The 17,052-nt window shown below is 33.9% G+C and overlaps 3 protein-coding genes across 4 annotated transcripts; 2 read left to right on the forward strand and 1 right to left on the reverse strand.

The window, feature by feature from the left end:
- The first annotated feature begins 2,202 nt into the window (after positions 1–2,202).
- Positions 2,203–3,231, forward strand: LOC106417716 (60S ribosomal protein L3-2). Its single transcript, XM_013858491.3, has 2 exons — positions 2,203–2,230; positions 2,290–3,231. The coding sequence occupies exons 1-2, from the start codon at positions 2,203–2,205 to the stop codon at positions 3,087–3,089; spliced, it is 828 nt and encodes a 275-aa protein (XP_013713945.2). The 3' UTR covers positions 3,090–3,231.
- Positions 3,232–3,288: 57 nt separating this feature from the next.
- On the reverse strand, positions 3,289–9,603 carry LOC106418475 (paired amphipathic helix protein Sin3-like 5). 2 transcript variants are annotated; one of them, XM_013859197.3, is made up of 20 exons: positions 9,286–9,603; positions 8,925–9,006; positions 8,616–8,774; positions 8,357–8,522; positions 8,183–8,281; positions 7,947–8,105; positions 7,654–7,735; positions 7,254–7,429; positions 7,006–7,160; positions 6,804–6,931; positions 6,482–6,736; positions 5,905–6,347; positions 5,025–5,543; positions 4,856–4,950; positions 4,633–4,771; positions 4,397–4,549; positions 4,160–4,320; positions 3,975–4,086; positions 3,676–3,873; positions 3,289–3,579 (listed from the first exon to the last, which is right to left on the reverse strand). In XM_013859197.3, the coding sequence occupies exons 2-19, from the start codon at positions 8,990–8,992 to the stop codon at positions 3,694–3,696; spliced, it is 3,249 nt and encodes a 1,082-aa protein (XP_013714651.2). In that variant the 5' UTR covers positions 8,993–9,006; positions 9,286–9,603; the 3' UTR covers positions 3,289–3,579; positions 3,676–3,693. The 2 variants fall into 2 exon arrangements, with proteins under 2 accessions (XP_013714651.2, XP_013714650.2); XM_013859196.3 differs by having other exon boundaries at positions 7,639–7,735; positions 9,286–9,600.
- A 3,871-nt stretch (positions 9,604–13,474) lies between these two features.
- LOC106416790 (kunitz trypsin inhibitor 4-like) lies at positions 13,475–14,321 on the forward strand. The gene has a single exon (XM_013857689.3). It carries the CDS (start codon positions 13,490–13,492, stop codon positions 14,144–14,146), a length of 657 nt encoding a protein of 218 aa, XP_013713143.3. The 5' UTR covers positions 13,475–13,489; the 3' UTR covers positions 14,147–14,321.
- Positions 14,322–17,052: the final 2,731 nt, after the last annotated feature.

Genomic DNA, 17,052 nt, shown 5'->3' on the forward strand with positions numbered 1-17,052 from the left:
TTGATGTTTTCTGAAGATACTTCAAACATTATAGATATTTTTATGGGAAAGAAAGTGAATCTGCCATATGGGAAAGCGAATCTGCTTTATGGTAAAATAATCAATTTATAGAAAACTCTACAAGAAATTCAGAATGATGATTCAAAAATACATGAGGAAGTTATGGAGATTACTAAAAATAAATAAAAGAAGCTTATCAGGATAAAGAACTCTATTGAGAACATAAAAGCAAAAATATATGGCATACAAAGGTGACCGAAAAATACAAAATTTTACTAGATTTTAAAAAACAAAGACGCATCCAAAATAAAATAATCGGTTTATACAACCGAAGATAACTGGGTTACTTCAGAATTCGAGGTGGAAGAAGTGGCGGTTAAGTACTTCAATGATTTACTTAAGTCTACATCCAATTCTGATTTTCAGAATTTCTTAGAGGAGATTACTGCAAACCAAAATATTACTTACTTCGAATGATTCAGAAGAGGAGATCCGTGTGGCTTTATTTATGAAAGATGTGTAATCTTAACATCTGTTGAATGATTTGCATGTCATCCCATTGATCCGATTGTGAGTTCTGATTGATATAGCCTTTTCAAATTTTCCGTCAATAGAAAATAACACATTCGTTTGTATGGAACTGGAACTCTTTTGCTTGTCTCCAGATAATAAGGTTTCTGACAAAATTTACAATAAATCATATAACTATTGATGCATTCTATCATATGATATGGTAAACTAAGACCATCTACAAGTTTATGAACTTTGCAGTATGAACCAGATGAAAATTATCTTCATATAGATTACTTCTCATAAAATCAACAATTGTGTCCATGCATTATTCAACAAAATTATAATCCGTCTCTACAACCATCAATCTACTTGAATATGATAAAGCTGAATAACTATCTCTCTACAATAGTTGTTTTTCTGCATCTAACAGAAAATCATTGTTTCTACGTTGGGTTCTTCCTGTCTATCATCTTCCTTAATCACTGAAAGTAAACTTTATTTATATGCATCATTACCATTTGAACAGGTTCTACACCATAATTTACATTCTTGTTAGGTTTTTCTAACATATACACAGTTTGAGATTCGCTAGTGCTACCATAATCAATTCTCCATAAAGATACCAAATCTTGTAATTGGTATATAGGCATATATATATAAAGGCTAGCAAACATCAGTTTTTTTTTCAATATTCATGTTATTCTTACAAGAAGAGTATGAACATTTCAACTTACGAGTTTGTATAATTTTTTGTTTTCGTTGAGCCACCAATATGAATTTACTAATACCATTTTCATATTTTTATTTAAATAAATTTGTCACCGGATCCATAGTATTCTATCCATTCACAAACGAAAAAGAATGAGTGGAAATTTTTATTTTTTTGGTGTTTTATCGCGAATGAAGGATGGTGATACATGTAGATGAAAGCTGCTGACATTTTCCAAAAAAATATAATAAATTTCCGACGAATTTTTTATGTTTATTGGGAATTTATTGCAGACATTTGAATTTTCAACGATCATAAATTTTGTGGAGAAATTGTCATAATTTCAATTTTTGTGATATGAAAGCTTATAGAGAAAAATTGTTCTCTTTGCCATTTTTTCTAAGGTCATCAGTCATAATAATAATTTGATATTTGATATTTTTATTTGTGCTAAGAGTTATAGACTTATAGTATTTTTCTTATTAAATTTGAAAAATCTTACAAATTTGATATTTTGTTAAAAAAATCTAAAGATACCCAAAAACGTAAGAAAGAAACAACGAAAACGGGCCAAGCCCATACAAATATCATCACCCAGACAATCTGTTGTCTGTGACATAATCTCCTCTACAACAAATCCCAAGGTAGAAGAGGTTTTCTCTTGATTTTTAGTTTCCTGGATCTGGATTCTTAATCATCTTTAGTTTCAGGGAGATTGTGGGTTGTATCCTACTTCATGCTATTTTCATTGATCACTCTAGTATTTTCTTTGTTGATCATAGAGCTTCACTTTCTGTATGACAAAGTTAGTTTATGTTCTGACTCGGGCATCTGTATATTCTCATGTTCTTTGTGGTTATGATCGGAATGAAAACCCTCGGGAACCCATTTCAAAATCAAGGCTGGAATCTCTTATCTGCTCTCTTTTGCTGGAAACCATTTTTTTTTTTAAATGGCTTTCTGGTGAGGAACACTTACGAATGAGCTGGAGATTTGGCTATCTCTATGGTAGCCATATGCCTTTGATCCGAGGGAACATTTCCTTTCATTTTAAGACAAGTCCTGAGAGTATCCTTATGTCTCTTGTTTCTCTGCAACTCCTGCTTTCATTTATTGTAAATTGCTTGTTATATGGTTTGTCGTTGGTGTGGTTGGTTACGTGAAGACACCCCGTGGTCTCCGCTCTCTAACGACTGTCTTGGCTCAGTACTTGAGCGAAGAAGTAAGGAGGAGGTTCTACAAGAACGGGGCCAAATCCAAGAAGAAGGCTTTCACAAAATACTCAAAGAAACACGAAACCGAAGATGGTAAAAAAGACATTCAAACTCATCTGGAGAAGATGATGAAGCTCTGCACGGTCATCAGAGTCCTCACCCACACTCAGATTAGGAAAATGAAAGGACTCAGACAGAAGAAGGCTCATCTGAACGAGATTCAAATCATCGTGGTCTCCGCAAGGGTAGCTTGTATTGGAGCTTGGCACCCTGCTAGAGTCTCTTACACGGTGGCTAGAGCCGGGCAGAACGGCTACCACCACCGTACCGAGATGAACAAGAAGATTTACAGGCTTGGTAAAGTTGGAGAAGAGACTCACACTGCCATGACCGAGTTCGACAGGACGGAGAAGGAGAGATTCCCGCACTATGGGATAGTGAAGGATGATTATTTGTTGATCAAGGGGTGTTGCGTGGGGCCGAAGAAACGTGTGGTGACTTTGAGACAGACGTTGTTGAAGCAGACGTCTAGGGTTGCGTTGGAGGAGGAGATTAAGCTTAAGTTTATTGATACCTCGTCCAATGGTGGACACGGTCGTTTCCAGACTGCTGAAGAGAAGGCCAAGTTCTATGGTAGAGTCATCAAGGCTTAGATTTTTTTTTTTTTTTTTCCAATCCCATAAAAATCCATTTAGTAATAATGTCCATTTATATTAAATCTCGATTCCATTTTCTGATAGTATTCTTTTAGTTATCCAAATTGAATGATCATTCTTAATTTAAAGTGGATTTGCTGCTGGAACTGCGATGAATGACAACAAACAATAATAGATGACGAAAAATACGAGAAGATTTAATGAAAGAGAAACATAACATTAGAAGGGATCCAACATTTGTTTGAATGAATGAATTCAAAATCTCAGACACTAGCATTGTCTGGTGGTACATATATAAATCTTACACTATACACCAAAACTGGCATCTCCAGACGCAATTTAGTAAAATAAACGGTTCTCATGCTGTCATGCAAACACTCTATGAGCCAAAATTATGTCAATAATCTTGTCAAAAAGACAGTTTGGTCTCTAGTCTCTACCACTAACTGATGCTTTGCTTGCATATCTCAGCCAAGAACATTCACACCTGCATAATAAATATACAAGCCCTAATCTATTTACAACATAGATCACCAGGTTTGATGAATGGTCAAAGATTCAGGAAAGAAGAGGGGTTACTTACGTGCTTGGAGCCGCGTTTTTAACGCAAGGAAACAAGTCTACGGTTAAGACTTGTGTGAAAACGTGATTTTCTCTTCTTTCTAGAGATTTCACTGCTACTAGGAGTAGTTTTATCATTGTCAAGCCCATTTGGACTCAGTTTTGGTTTCTTCTGCTTGCTTCTATACAAAAGATCTGATGTATTTGGTTCATACTTGACCTAATAACAATTTTGAAACTCTCCTTATCATATTCACATTAAAGGAAAAAACAAAAAAGATCAATACAAAAGATTCAGAAGGCAGTATGTAAATTAATTACCTTGGAGGAACTGCAAGCCATCTTACATTCAACCTCATTGATAATCTTCAATCCTTCCATTGCACGCGACATCCCTGAAGATTCATCTAGACCGCTCATTTTCGCCTTATTCCTGAAGAGAGTTAAGTTTAATACACTTGCACAACTGAAGAAAAAAAGAGTTAAAGCTCTTATAATAATCCCACCTCTTAAGAAACAGACCAGGCTTTTCTTCATCAGGTACAAGCGAAAGAAACTCATTCTGCAGATAATTAGCAAAACCTGGTTCCACTGCTACTGCTGTAACTTCAGGCTGGTCATTCCCGCTGTTCATAAGTTGAATCGCCAGACGGGTCTGTGCAGATGACTGCAAGGATACATTAGTATGTGAGACAACCATATACACAAGGGTTTCTGCAAATATATCAAAGATAGAACAATACATATTCAATCCGGTATATGTTCTGATCATGGAGAAGGGCTCTGGCGTTCTCATGGTACACTATCTCAAAGAATCTTCCTGGTTTTCTGTAGCTCTCATATGTTTGTAGTTGCAGTAGCCTGGTGTCTGTCTCGTCAGCTGCAACCGCATGAAGCTGAAGCATGTCCAAACCACTTCAATGTTCAGTACATAATAAAACAAAGGATGGAGAAAAGAAGTAGAGTCAAGAAAGCTTACATGCTTGACAAACTTCTGAACTAGCTTGTCTAATGTGAAGAGAATATATGATTGTGCTCCAATAATAGCTCGGCATTCATCTTCAAACTTTGTGTTATCACTCGAGCCGTCAAGTAAATTATAGAGGGCATCCATGAACCTGTGCTTCAAAATTCATCAGTATGGAAATGAACTATTGTTTCAATTTAAAACTACCACCAATACTTCTTAGAAGATAAACCACCTGGTATAAGAATCAGGAGATGTGTTATCTCGATCTGGAGCTTTCCATTTCCTCTCTGAATGTATCTTTGCAGATAGTATTCTCTCGTACAACATCTACAGAAAAAAAAACAGATTTAAAGGTTTGAACTTAATTGACTTTTTGAGGAACTTGAGAAGCTTGCTCTTACTTGATGAAGCCTAAAAAGAACATAAAATGAATCATTCCCATAGAAAACTCGAGAATCATTGGGGGAGTCATGTAGTGCCACAGGAACATGCTTTGCAAGGGGCTTTACAGGTTGCAGAGACCGTTCTGAAAATGTGGAGAAGGATTCATCAAGCTGGTCACAATTCATAGCTCTTTTATGCTCTTCATCTAAAGAAACTTGGCCACCAAACTTGCTTCCTGAAGCCGGAACTTTAGAGGCGTTTTCATTCGCTTCTAATAACTTTTGAGTAGGTTTACTTCCATCATCTTCAGGGGATGTATTACTTCTTACATTGTCTGGCAGTTTCTGCACAGACTCGACGCCATTGTCTCTACAAACCTCCGAGTTGTCATGCTCAAAACTTTCGGTGGGAGATAATTCACCCTCTTCTCGCTCAACCTTATGGGGCTCTCCCATTGATACAACACTAACCTTACTACGATTCTCTAAATCCTCTATTACCAAATCCTTTGGTGACACCAGCTTAGGCTGGCTATCCTGTAGAACCCACAAACACAAGTTAGAAGAATATATATACACATAAGAGTATCTTTCTCAAGCCTCCTAATGTAATAAGCTTTGGATTAGTCACTCTTTAAAGTCTTGCTAATGCATATAATTGGTACTTAAGCAAAGCAATCATTAATTTTCCTGAACTTAGGGTCCGAATGGCAACATCCAGAATAATTGCGGTGCGGTAGTAACAAAAACATATAAATATATAGGTATATGTAGAAATTTTTGTTACTATTAACTAAGGATTGAAACATTCGAAGCCTTAAGACTATATTTAGTGGAAAATGTCTATACAGCTTTGGTTGAAGAAAAAGGATAAAGAAAGAAGAGACAACCAAGTTACCTCAGTATTCGTAGCTGCACCAGCAAAGGAGCTTCCTATTGTTGGATTTTCTTTATTGGGTGTTTTTGGAGGTGTTAGTGGTTTAAGGTTTGAGACAGGAGAGCCGTCACGGGTGTTGTCTTTCACTGCCTCACGCTGCTCTTGGTTGTCTTTGGACTTTGCAACATCTATCACTGTCTCATCAGTTTGAGACCTAGAAGGAACGCCAAACATGGGCTCCAAAAAGGTTACCCACAGCTTCATTACTTTATCCGACTGTTCCGTAGCACATATCTCTTCACAATAATACTTGATTAGTTGATAAAGGTCAGCATGAACTTGTGTATCAGTGTAACTGAACTCCACATCAGGGGTGAAAGAGGGCTTAGTTCCCACAGCAATGGCATGAAGCGGATCTTCTATATGCTTTCTGTCACTGATATCTTTTATTTCCGCCACTAAACCTGCATTTAGGACACAGCAGACATTAAAAGTGATACAAAGACATTCTCTTTGTCTTCTTCAACCTAATTTAAGTATGTATTATATAAACAAAATGAACTTATATTTAGAGTGATAAAACTATAAGAAAACACACCTTTTGTGCTCAGATTCTTGGAGTCCTGCTGCTTGAAATAGAAGCTTCGATGATCTAGTGACTTGTGATGGTTCTTAGCATATACTTCAGCCCATACTTTCCTGAAATCAGAGCGACACCTAGCCCATTCTTCTTGCTTCTGCTTCAAGCGAGTTAGTATCACCGGTAAGGCTATATGAGAATTCTTCTTCAGAAAATCCATGACGTCAAGCCCATAATCTCCGTACAACCGCTCAATGCATCTTAGGTTCAGCTCTGTTAAATCATCATATATAAATGCATTAGCCCCAGTCAGAACATAATAAACATAACAACTACTTGCCTGATAAGTGTTCTTTGATACAAATTGGTGTCTCTATAGAGATTGTGTTGTTGTTGATCTTCTCCAAAAGAGCTTCCACACGCGTAATGGCTGCATTCACAGACTCTAATAACATGTCCAACTCAAACCTGAGACAAGATCAAGACATTTTCAGACAACTTGGTGAAATTAGAAAGATTACTAAATATAGTTTATGTCATACCTGTCATCCTCGCATCGAAACAAGCTTTCTTCATACTGGTTTTTACGCATGTGTTTGAATGAGTAGTCCTCACTCCCCGATGTGACAGATACCCAGTGATCGTTAAGTACCTTTTCACCTAGTGTATTTCTGTAGCTTGGGATCTGAATAAGATACTACACAAGGAGAAAGCCAAAACAAATGATCATAAGAACACTAAAATGAAGTCTCATAGATCAAAACTATTTAAAGGTTTAAGAGGCGCTCACATCATCTGGAAGGAGACGATAACTTGGAGAACATTGAGCACACTCAGAAAGATCCAGTTCATTAATACCCTTGGCCACATGGTTGCTGGAAGATAGTAGAATTTTGTGACTTCCATTGTCTTTACTGCCATTTTCATAATCTTGAATACCCTCTTTGTCCTCTACCTTCAGGTATCCTGTCCATTGACCTTGATTGATAAGAGACAAGATTGACCATGACCAGAGCATAAAATATGACGATATGTCTCACAGATATATATAACTTTTCCTTTTATATAAAAATAACTGAAAAGTGGAAGACATATATTTATAATTTTGCTCTCAAGAGGCGCTGAGCCAGGCCTTAATAAATAAAAATGCTACACAGGTGATTCAAAATACTCACTTCCCAGAGAATTACCAGCAGAGCAAGCCACAAGGTTCTCGTCACCATCTTCTCGTTGATCAGAGTGTTCAGTATACTCATTCCGTATTTTTATTCTCTGCGGCAGATAAAGAGTCCGTATAAACATCACACTCAAACTCTGAACCATCAAGGTTAACATAAGTTAGCTCATCCTCTTAATTGATCACTCTAACCACAACTAGGGAAAGAATGTTAATAATTTCCAACCTAAGCATGCATGGCCACAAAGCAAGCTTTCTACCACAAACAATTAAAATCATTATTAAAATATTTTAATTTCGAGAAACCTTCTCAAAATTCCTTGGATGCATTGCAGGAACTGGAGCACCTGGTACTGCGTTACTTCCGGACAGAGGGTAATGAGCAGAACCTGGTCCTGAATTATCAGGTAAGAAATGGGCGAACTCCACAAGCAGATCTTCATGGTCCTGGAACAACAGAGTAACCTGTACAACAGATAACAATCAGAAAAAAAAAAGTAGAGGAAATCAATAGTAAATGCACATCAACTGTAAACACACACCTCTTGATATACATCAGAGATAGACTTGCTTTCCTTTCTATACATGTTCAAGATGTCTAGAAACTTTTTATATGCACGGTCATCACTTCCAAACCGCGCCTGCAGAAATAAACGTTTAACTGGTTTAAATCTATAACTAAATTGGTATATAATTCTACAACATTATATACATACCTTGATCTTGTTAACAAACTCAATAGCTTCTCCAAAATCAACTGCCTTCTTCTCAGGAAGGGTTATCTTGTACCCTTTGGGCAAGAAGGTATTAAACCCCAAAAGCAAGTCATCATAGCCCTTGAACAACACTCTTACTCTCGCTATGACACCACTTGTGTCAACTCTAACAAACCAACACGAGACACCCAAGAAACTAAACTAAGCAAAACAAGACAGACCAAAAAAATGGAAGAGCAAAGAAGGGTATATTTATTACCTCTGAGCTTTAAAGTCCTTCATGACTTCAAGGAAAGTGTCATACTTGTCTTTCTTGTCTTGAAACATATCTTTCACAGCTTTGAGGTAGCTCAAGGCATCACCTGTTGTCAGCCCTCCCATGTTTCCTCCTCCACCAATCGTTAGAGCCTTACCATTTCTGCATCACACAAACATAATAAAGTTAGTTTCTTTTCCGCATTTAACATAAAGAAAAATCAAAATTAATTTTGTACGGAAAAAGGCAGAATTTGAATTAAAAAAAGACAAATCAGGCAAATTAGGATTCAGACCAGGACAAAGAACTTACGTTTCACCTCGAGACGAAACAGCATGTCCTCCTCGTTCAACGTAGACCTCTTCTCTAACCCTCTTCATTTCTTTTTTGATTTCTAACACAAAAGAAAAAAAACAAAGATTTAACACGCTTCACTGTGTGCCCTGAAACCAATCGAAGTCGGAGAAGCAAACCAAATTCAAATTATTCTCTAACCCTCTTCACTGTAACAGACAGAGACCAGATCTATCAAACAAGAATCAAAGACGAGAAACAGAAGAAGAAGAAGAAGAAAAGTAAGGGAAGGAGATTTTTGGATATTTGAAACCGTGTGGAGACCGGATCACATTATTCAAAGGGGACAGAGACAACTTCTAGGTTCCTTAAGACTTACATAGAAGCGACGGAGGAGAGTGGATCGCCGCCCTGAGTTTGCCGAAAGAGAAAAGGGATAACGAATCTTTCACACGAAAGAGGAAGCAAACGGACAAGGTTGCTTTTGCTTTGGATCTCTGTATCTCTTTCCCCTCTTTGTCTCTGAGAAGATAGAAATAGTTTTCGGGGGAAGAGAAAGAGGTTACCCGTAGAAACCAAAGGCTAAAAAGCTCGAGCAAGAGAGGGAAGAGAAGCGCCTGTGAATGTTAATGACTTGATGTATGTGTGTATGTGGTGGTATGTGTATGTGTATTTAAAGTTTTTTTTTATCTACGTATAACCTTTGGAACCAGACAGATGGTTTTGAATGGGATTTTGATAATTTCTCTTTTTATTATAGAGTTTTTTTATATACAGGGTGTCCGCGCTTTCCGCGGATTGTTAGTTGTTTTAAAAGAGATGAGTTTGTGTGAGTTGAGGGTGGTGGTATAACCGAAAAGAGGGTGGTACCAAGTTTATGTTGGTAGCAAGATATATTCGTTGTCGTACCTGTTTTTGTATTTGTTTGTTACAGACGCTGTGTGAATGTTGCTTGACGAACTTCTCACAGCTTGAGCTTTGAGTACAGCAGACGGATTCGTGTTACAGCCATCAGATGGTGGAGGTTCCTTCTTAACCATTTGCAAAGGAATTGATGTGTGTTCCAAGCCAGAAACAGGGTTGATCCTTCGCTTTGTGAAAACCTTTAACTTGAGGGCATTCCATATGTTTGTTGTGTGAGATTAGTTTTCTTGGCTTTATGTTATGTCTTATGTGCTGAAGTAGTTTATTAGTAACCGCTAGGGTTTGGGTAAAATATCCGGAACCGAAGAACCAACCCGAAACTGATCCGAAAATCAGGATTTCGAATCCGATCGGACCCGGGGTAAATAACCGAATGGGTCTTAAATTGATGTATCCGAAGAACCGGTACCCATCCCGATCCGAACCGAGAACCTAATGAGTATCCGAAGATATCTGAAATATATCATTACAAATATTATTTATAATTATATGTATAATTATTTTAATAATTTAAATTAAAATTATAAATTAAATATATTAGTTATTTTCAATACTTTTTGTGTATTTTCTGATAAAATATGATAGTTTGGATAGAAATACTCAAACAAAACCATATCTAATGAGTATTTTTGGTTATTTTTTGGTATATTTAGGTAGTTTGGATACAAAATACCTGAACCGAATCGGGTAATATGGTTACTTTGGTTACCTACGATGTCACACTTGGGAGAGGACAGCCACGAACACAAAAAATAACCGGAGAACCAAAGAGATCGGAGGCGAGCCCGGAAGAAGAAGGTAGTTGTCCTCACGCATCTTCAAACCACCAAGAAGCCGAAAGATCTAACAAGGTTTTCAGATCTTAATGTAACTGAACCTCTCCTTATGCCATAAGAAGAGACAGAGACAAACGAAGAAGATCAGAAGTGAAGGAGCACAAGGGTGCCTCCGATGGGAGGACGAGACGGTCATCGAAGCTTGAAGATGATAGAGGTGAAACTCCTAATTGTTTGGGAGAAAAGAGTAATGAAAGAGAAATAAAACCAAAATACTGTTGTGGGTAAACTTTTTATAGTGACTGATTCCGAAAGGCTCCACATCTAAAAAAAATTCCATTAACGCCGTAGAAACTAGTATCCCTTATATATTAAAGGAGAAACATTGTAATAAATGCATTCACACTATAATAGACACGTGGCAGCCTCACAATGATTTGATAATAAATATGCTAACGCGTTCACACTATATTCATAAATGTGTTTACACTATATACTTTGTATTTTTTTAATATAAAACTCATATGCATGGTTCCTATAAAACTTTGGATTTTTCGGTTCGAATCAAAACAAATAACGAATCAAAAGCTAAACTATATATATATATATTATTTTTATTGTTTACCGATAAAGTTGGGCAAAATATTTATAAGTTTTGATTCAATTCGTTATCCGTTTTGAATTGAACCAAAAAATATGGATATCCGTAACTCTACGAAGCACATCAATTACTAAAATACAATTAAAAAAAAACAAATCACAAATACCAATATTTTTAGGAGTGATTATCAAATTCGATCTGTTATATGCATATATATACACATATATGTACATAATTATATATATATACATGTTATATATATTATAATTTATATAAGTTTTACAATATTTTTATGAATTAAATTTATTTTATTAGGTATTAAAATTTAAAAAGCAAATAATATTTTATTTTTGTAATAAAACATTATTATTAAACTTTTCAATTATTTTAAATTTTTTATTTACGGATCAAATCGGATATTCTTTAAAATTCTAAATCATTTCGGATATCATAGTCACCGACTATCCAAGTGGCTAAAGATTGAATAGACATGAATGCCTCCAAATACTCGGATATTCGACATGTGCCCAGCTCTATTTACGGATACAGTTGATTTTTTATATGAAAAAAATTCACTAATGTCAAGGCCTTTTTAATTTTTAATTAATTTTAATTTTATCTTTCATGTATTATTTAGAACAAAAATGTCATTTAATATTAATTAACAATATATTTATATATTTGTCATTTATTTTTATATACTTTTACATACACATACATGTGCACCGCACTTTATAAGTATTTACCACTACTGAAGTATCTATTTTTTTTTTGGAAGTTGAAATATTTTTTTCTTATTGCTTCTTTCACTACCGACCAAATTGTAGTGAAATGATTAGTCTTAATAATTTTTTTTTCTTTTTCTTGAACTATTATCCGTTTACAAACTATAATATAAAACCATTGGTTCGACATGACGATTATCTAAAATTTATAACATAAAAATAAATAAATAATAATAATTTTTGGTTTTTACCGAAAAACTAAAAAATCAAACATTCTAACAGAATAAACCAAAAAATCATTTAAAACCGAACCAATATCCAAATTAAACATATTTAATGTGTTTTTATTTAAAATAACAAAACTAATCATCACATCCCGCGCAAGGCGCGGGTAATTACCTAGTTCTCTTATATAAAAGCATGCAATAGTCAACTGATGAATATAAAATATTATTTCCATAAAACCTTCAAAATATATATTTGGTCAGTTTTCTCTTACAAAATGAAAAGAGTAAGTGGAAGCACCGTAGCCTATTGGTTAAGGTTTAAAGGCTTCTACACCCAGGTCTGGGGTTCGAATCCCAGACTATGCAATTTATTTCAGATTACAGGAAATCTAGGTTTCAAGTCCCGGAGAGAGCGGTTTATTAAACAATTATGCAGACTACAGAGGAAAAGCTTGCAAGGAATCTTCAACATGGTGCACGTAAATCTGGCCAGGCGTGGATCTTCATAGGACGGCTCAGGTGATACAGTTAGGCGTAGGTCTTCATAAGGCAGGTAGTATTGTCGGTTGTCGAATCGTCTATGTAATATTTTCTATATCATAATTGTAAGATCGTAATAAATGAGCGTTAAAAAAAATGAAAAGAGTACGAAAACATGACTAATATTATTCAATCCTAACCGATTCAATTCTTTAGATAGGTCGAACAAAGATTATCTGTAACTTGGATGATAAGAAAGAGGCATAATCTGTTACTGAGAGTAATAAAGAAATTTTATATCATAAAGCTATGTATTTAGGTGGAGGTTAAAGCTTTTACAACTTCACACTTGAACAATTTGCTCACAGAATTAATCAGACGAGGAGAAAGTTACGAAAACACGAGGCTAAAATGACGTATACACTATGAACACATGCTTTGGTATCTTTCCTCTTTAAACTAACATTGTTGTTATCGCTATCTTCTAAAAGAGTTTGCGTTCATGATATCACAAGAATCGAATACATGTGTGGAAAGTACCGACGGTTAACCAAACTTTTGACAGGGAGCTCAATTTCGAACCAATCCAAATTGAACCGATAAGGGGAGTTTTTTTTTCCTTTGTAACGTTTAAATAAATAAATAAACTTATAAAATGAGAGCTATGGATGGTGAACATACATAATCTTATTCGTTATCCAACGGTCCAAAATTATATCTCCTCATACAAAAAAAATAACACACGTTATAAAACGCGTGGAAGGAAAGTGGAGCATACAACTCAAATCTCAATGTACTTAAGCGTCTACAAAGCTGGTGTGTGCATGTTCCCTCTATAAATACCGATCACATGAACTCACATTTTCTTCATACAGTAACATTCAAATCAAACCAACTACATAAACCCAAAACCATGAATCCTATGTTTTACTTCCTTACCTTAACTGCTGTTCTGGCCGCGACTGCAAACGCTGGCGGACCAGTTCTCGATTCCAAAGGTCATTTCATCTTCAGCGGTAGTTACTACGTTATCCCTCGCATCTTCGGCGCTGCAGGTGGCGGCCTGACTCTAGTCCCCCGTGGTGACAAACAATGTCCTCTCTATGTCGGTCATGAAACTTTAGAGGTTAAGATGGGCATTCCCGTAAAATTCTCAAGCTGGATGTCAAGAGTTGGGTTCGTTCCCGAATCAGAGAACCTCAACATCATGATGGATGCTAAAGCTACGACCTGTTCCCAGTCAAACTACTGGTGGGTCGCCCCTTCCGACAAGGACCGTAAGACGTGGTTCATAGCGGCTGGTCCTAAGCCAAAAACTAAAGAAGATCGGTCCATGACTTCCTTCCAGATCAAGAAAACTGGAGATTCTCTTAAAGGCTACAAGATTGTGTATTGTCCTAAGGGTAAAGATTGCATCAATGTCGGGATCGTTAAGGACAAAAATGGCGTTAGGCGTTTGGTTTTAAGCTCCAAACCATTCCCTGTTGTGTTCGTGAAAGCTACTTGAACAGTCGTCCAAGACTATGTCTATATATTCCCTGAAAGAAATTAAAGACTACAAAGTTAAGAGGAGAAGAGTTATAACCTACGTTTAATAATAAAACTCTATCTGTGTTCATTGTTTTCTTTGTTCATCAATCAATCATATATGTAATAAAACATCTTTCCTTTGTTTCTTTTAATTCTCTCTCACCAGTTTAAGATTCACATAACTTGGAAATTAAATAGAAACATTTTCTCTTTTAGAATGGCCAGATGTAGAAAATGCATTATCTAACACCACTGCACCACAATACTTCTACAGATAATTGGTTCATACATATACACATATGTGATCGAGTACAATTGCTGAAAACATCTGAAAGTTAAACTATAACAAAATGTCAAAAAAAATACTACGAACTCATGTTTTACAAAGTTCAGTCAATTAATGATATATATATATATATGTATATATTCATATATATATATAGAGAGAGAGAGAGGGAGAGAACGAGAGAGAAACAAAAAGAAGTGGCAACACAAAGATAATCCTCTGGCAAGTAGTTCCGGTGAATGTTGGATTTTTGGTAAGTAAGACATATGTATAATCGCTGACAAAAAGAAGAAGACATATGTATAATGTACGTGTAGAATTACAGACGAACAAAAGAAGCGACCAACAATCTCAAACGGCATTGTTCTAAGTGGCAGTTTACCCTCTTGTGTAGTAATTACGTAACAAATGTATATCGATATTTGGCACGTGGGGTCGTCTTCAAGACTTTATAACAAGTGTTTTTGAACATTTAGCAGGTCAATATGCTAACAAAAATCTAATATATTAAAACAGAAGTCATGACTTCTTTTCATGTGTGATTTCTTAATTTGGACTATTCCTAGAAAATATCATATTTTACATAAGTTCATTATTATATCTTTTAATATCTTTATCTTTTTATTTGAAATACAAATGAATATATTTAAAATGTTCTAACAAAATCTTTTTAAAATCTTCTTAGAATCTTTTTAAATTTACTTTCAAAAATTAGTTAGTTTTAATTTAAATTACCATAAAATATAATTAGAAATTAAAATTGAATATAGTTTTGGTTTATAAACGAAAATTTAAATAAAATTAAATTAATTAATTTCAAAAATATATTTACTAATAATTTTTAAAGATTTTGTTAGAAATAAATATTTATTTCTATTTTAATTTTTCAAATTTTTTTCTAATAAAGTAAAAATCATGATTTTTTGATGAGTGATATTTTTATTTGGACCATCATTTAAATTTTCTATTAAATGTATATCACTAATGCTAATATATATAATGTTTTTAACTACTTTAATCATAATATCTTTTATATCTTTTAATTTTTTTTAAAAAAATATAAAATTCTAACAAATCTCTTGAAAAATATTATAATAAGATTCATAAATTGAATATAAATATTTTCAACTAATTTTGTAATTAGTAATGAAATGTTACTAAGAGAATAAAACTATATCCTATTTTATCAATTTTATAATAATATCTATCATTTTAAAATAAAAATGTTATATTGAACAAAATATGATAAAATTATTTTAAATTGATAAGTTAACATATTTTATTTTCATAAATGTAAAATATTTATGCTAAAAATATAATATGTTGGTAGAACGGGTTAATATTAGTAAACTATATAATTCATGTATAAAAAATTAACTTATCTTAAACTTTTTAATATACAGTAATTTATTATATAAAATTAATAAACATTAATAAATTACTAAAAAAATCTAGCGATTTGAATTACGGATCATGATTATAATAAATTAAATACAAAATTGTTTTCATATATGTTGTTTCATGCATTAAAAATTTTAGTTTAGTAATCAAACGCAAATTCAATAGGACAAATATATAATAAGTAACATATATATGTGATGATTTTAATTTACAGCATGAAAACTATAAAATTATTATATTTGGCATAACTATACTAACATTTAAATATGTGAATAACATTAAAAATATATAATAATTATGTAAAATAAATATGTATATATATATATAAATGTGAAAATATATACCCGCACGGTTGTGCGGGTGGAAATCTAGTAATAATTAAACTTGTAGGGGTGGGTAAAATATCTGAAAATTTGATTTGATATGTTATTCATTTCAATTCTATCTAATTTTTTGATATATGTAACTTTACAAATCAAAATAAATACTACAAAAAATAAATACTAGTATACTACAATTCAGTACTCATAAAAATAGAATAAATCACAAATACTAATATTTTAAAAAACAAATATCCGATCCGACATATGCATATATAAATGTATATAAAATTTATGTATATATCTCTATATAAGTTTTAAACTATTTTTGTTCACTAAATTGATTTTTTCTTTTTAAAATTTACAAGTAAATAACTTTTAAAAAGTTTGTAATGAAATATTATTATTTTACAATAATTTTTTAATTAATTCTTACGGTCTGATTGAAACACCAGTTATTCTAGATATCCGGAACATCAAATATTTGTAAAGTTGCAGAGCATATCGAACTGGTAAACTAATTGTTTGTGATAGCAGAGCGGATCACGTATATCCTTAAAATATTGAATATTTGTTCCGCGTCCACTCCTATAATTTATTCTCTTTATTTGTTTCTAATATACTTTAATTTATTATAAAATCTTCCGAATTAGAAAACATTAATCTACATCTAGAACTTTTTGATGTTTTCAGCGTGAAAAATATTTTTTTCTTTTGATTTTTCTGATACGTGGGATCCCAAAAATATTTTAAGCCCAAAAACTAATCTTACGAGGCCTTGGGTGGCATCCGAATACGCGAAATGCCTTCCTAGGTCGCCAATACTACTCGAACCCAAGGCGAAAGTTCTAGCTGTAATCTTTTTAACCACTAGTC

The sequence above is a fragment of the Brassica napus genome, chromosome A9, assembly GCF_020379485.1.
Source record: "Brassica napus cultivar Da-Ae chromosome A9, Da-Ae, whole genome shotgun sequence".
NCBI lineage: Eukaryota > Viridiplantae > Streptophyta > Magnoliopsida > Brassicales > Brassicaceae > Brassica > Brassica napus.

What these genes read in the sequence shown, in the direction of transcription:
- LOC106417716 (XM_013858491.3), top strand. Translation starts at nt 2,203, where the DNA reads ATGAGCTGGAGATTTGGCTATCTCTATG. An exon ending in GAGATTTGGCTATCTCTATG is followed by an intron (nt 2,231 to 2,289) that starts GTAGCCATATGC and finishes ACAAGTCCTGAG; the next exon opens with AGTATCCTTATGTCTCTTGT.
- LOC106418475 (XM_013859196.3), bottom strand. Translation starts at nt 8,992, where the DNA reads ATGAAGAGGGTTAGAGAAGAGGTCTACGTTGAACGAGGAGGACATGCT. An exon ending in TCTCTGATGTATATCAAGAG is followed by an intron (nt 8,106 to 8,182) that starts GTGTGTGTTTAC and finishes TCTGTTGTACAG; the next exon opens with GTTACTCTGTTGTTCCAGGA. An exon ending in TTTCGATGCGAGGATGACAG is followed by an intron (nt 6,932 to 7,005) that starts GTATGACATAAA and finishes ATCTTGTCTCAG; the next exon opens with GTTTGAGTTGGACATGTTAT.
- LOC106416790 (XM_013857689.3), top strand. Translation starts at nt 13,490, where the DNA reads ATGAACTCACATTTTCTTCATACAGTAACATTCAAATCAAACCAACTA.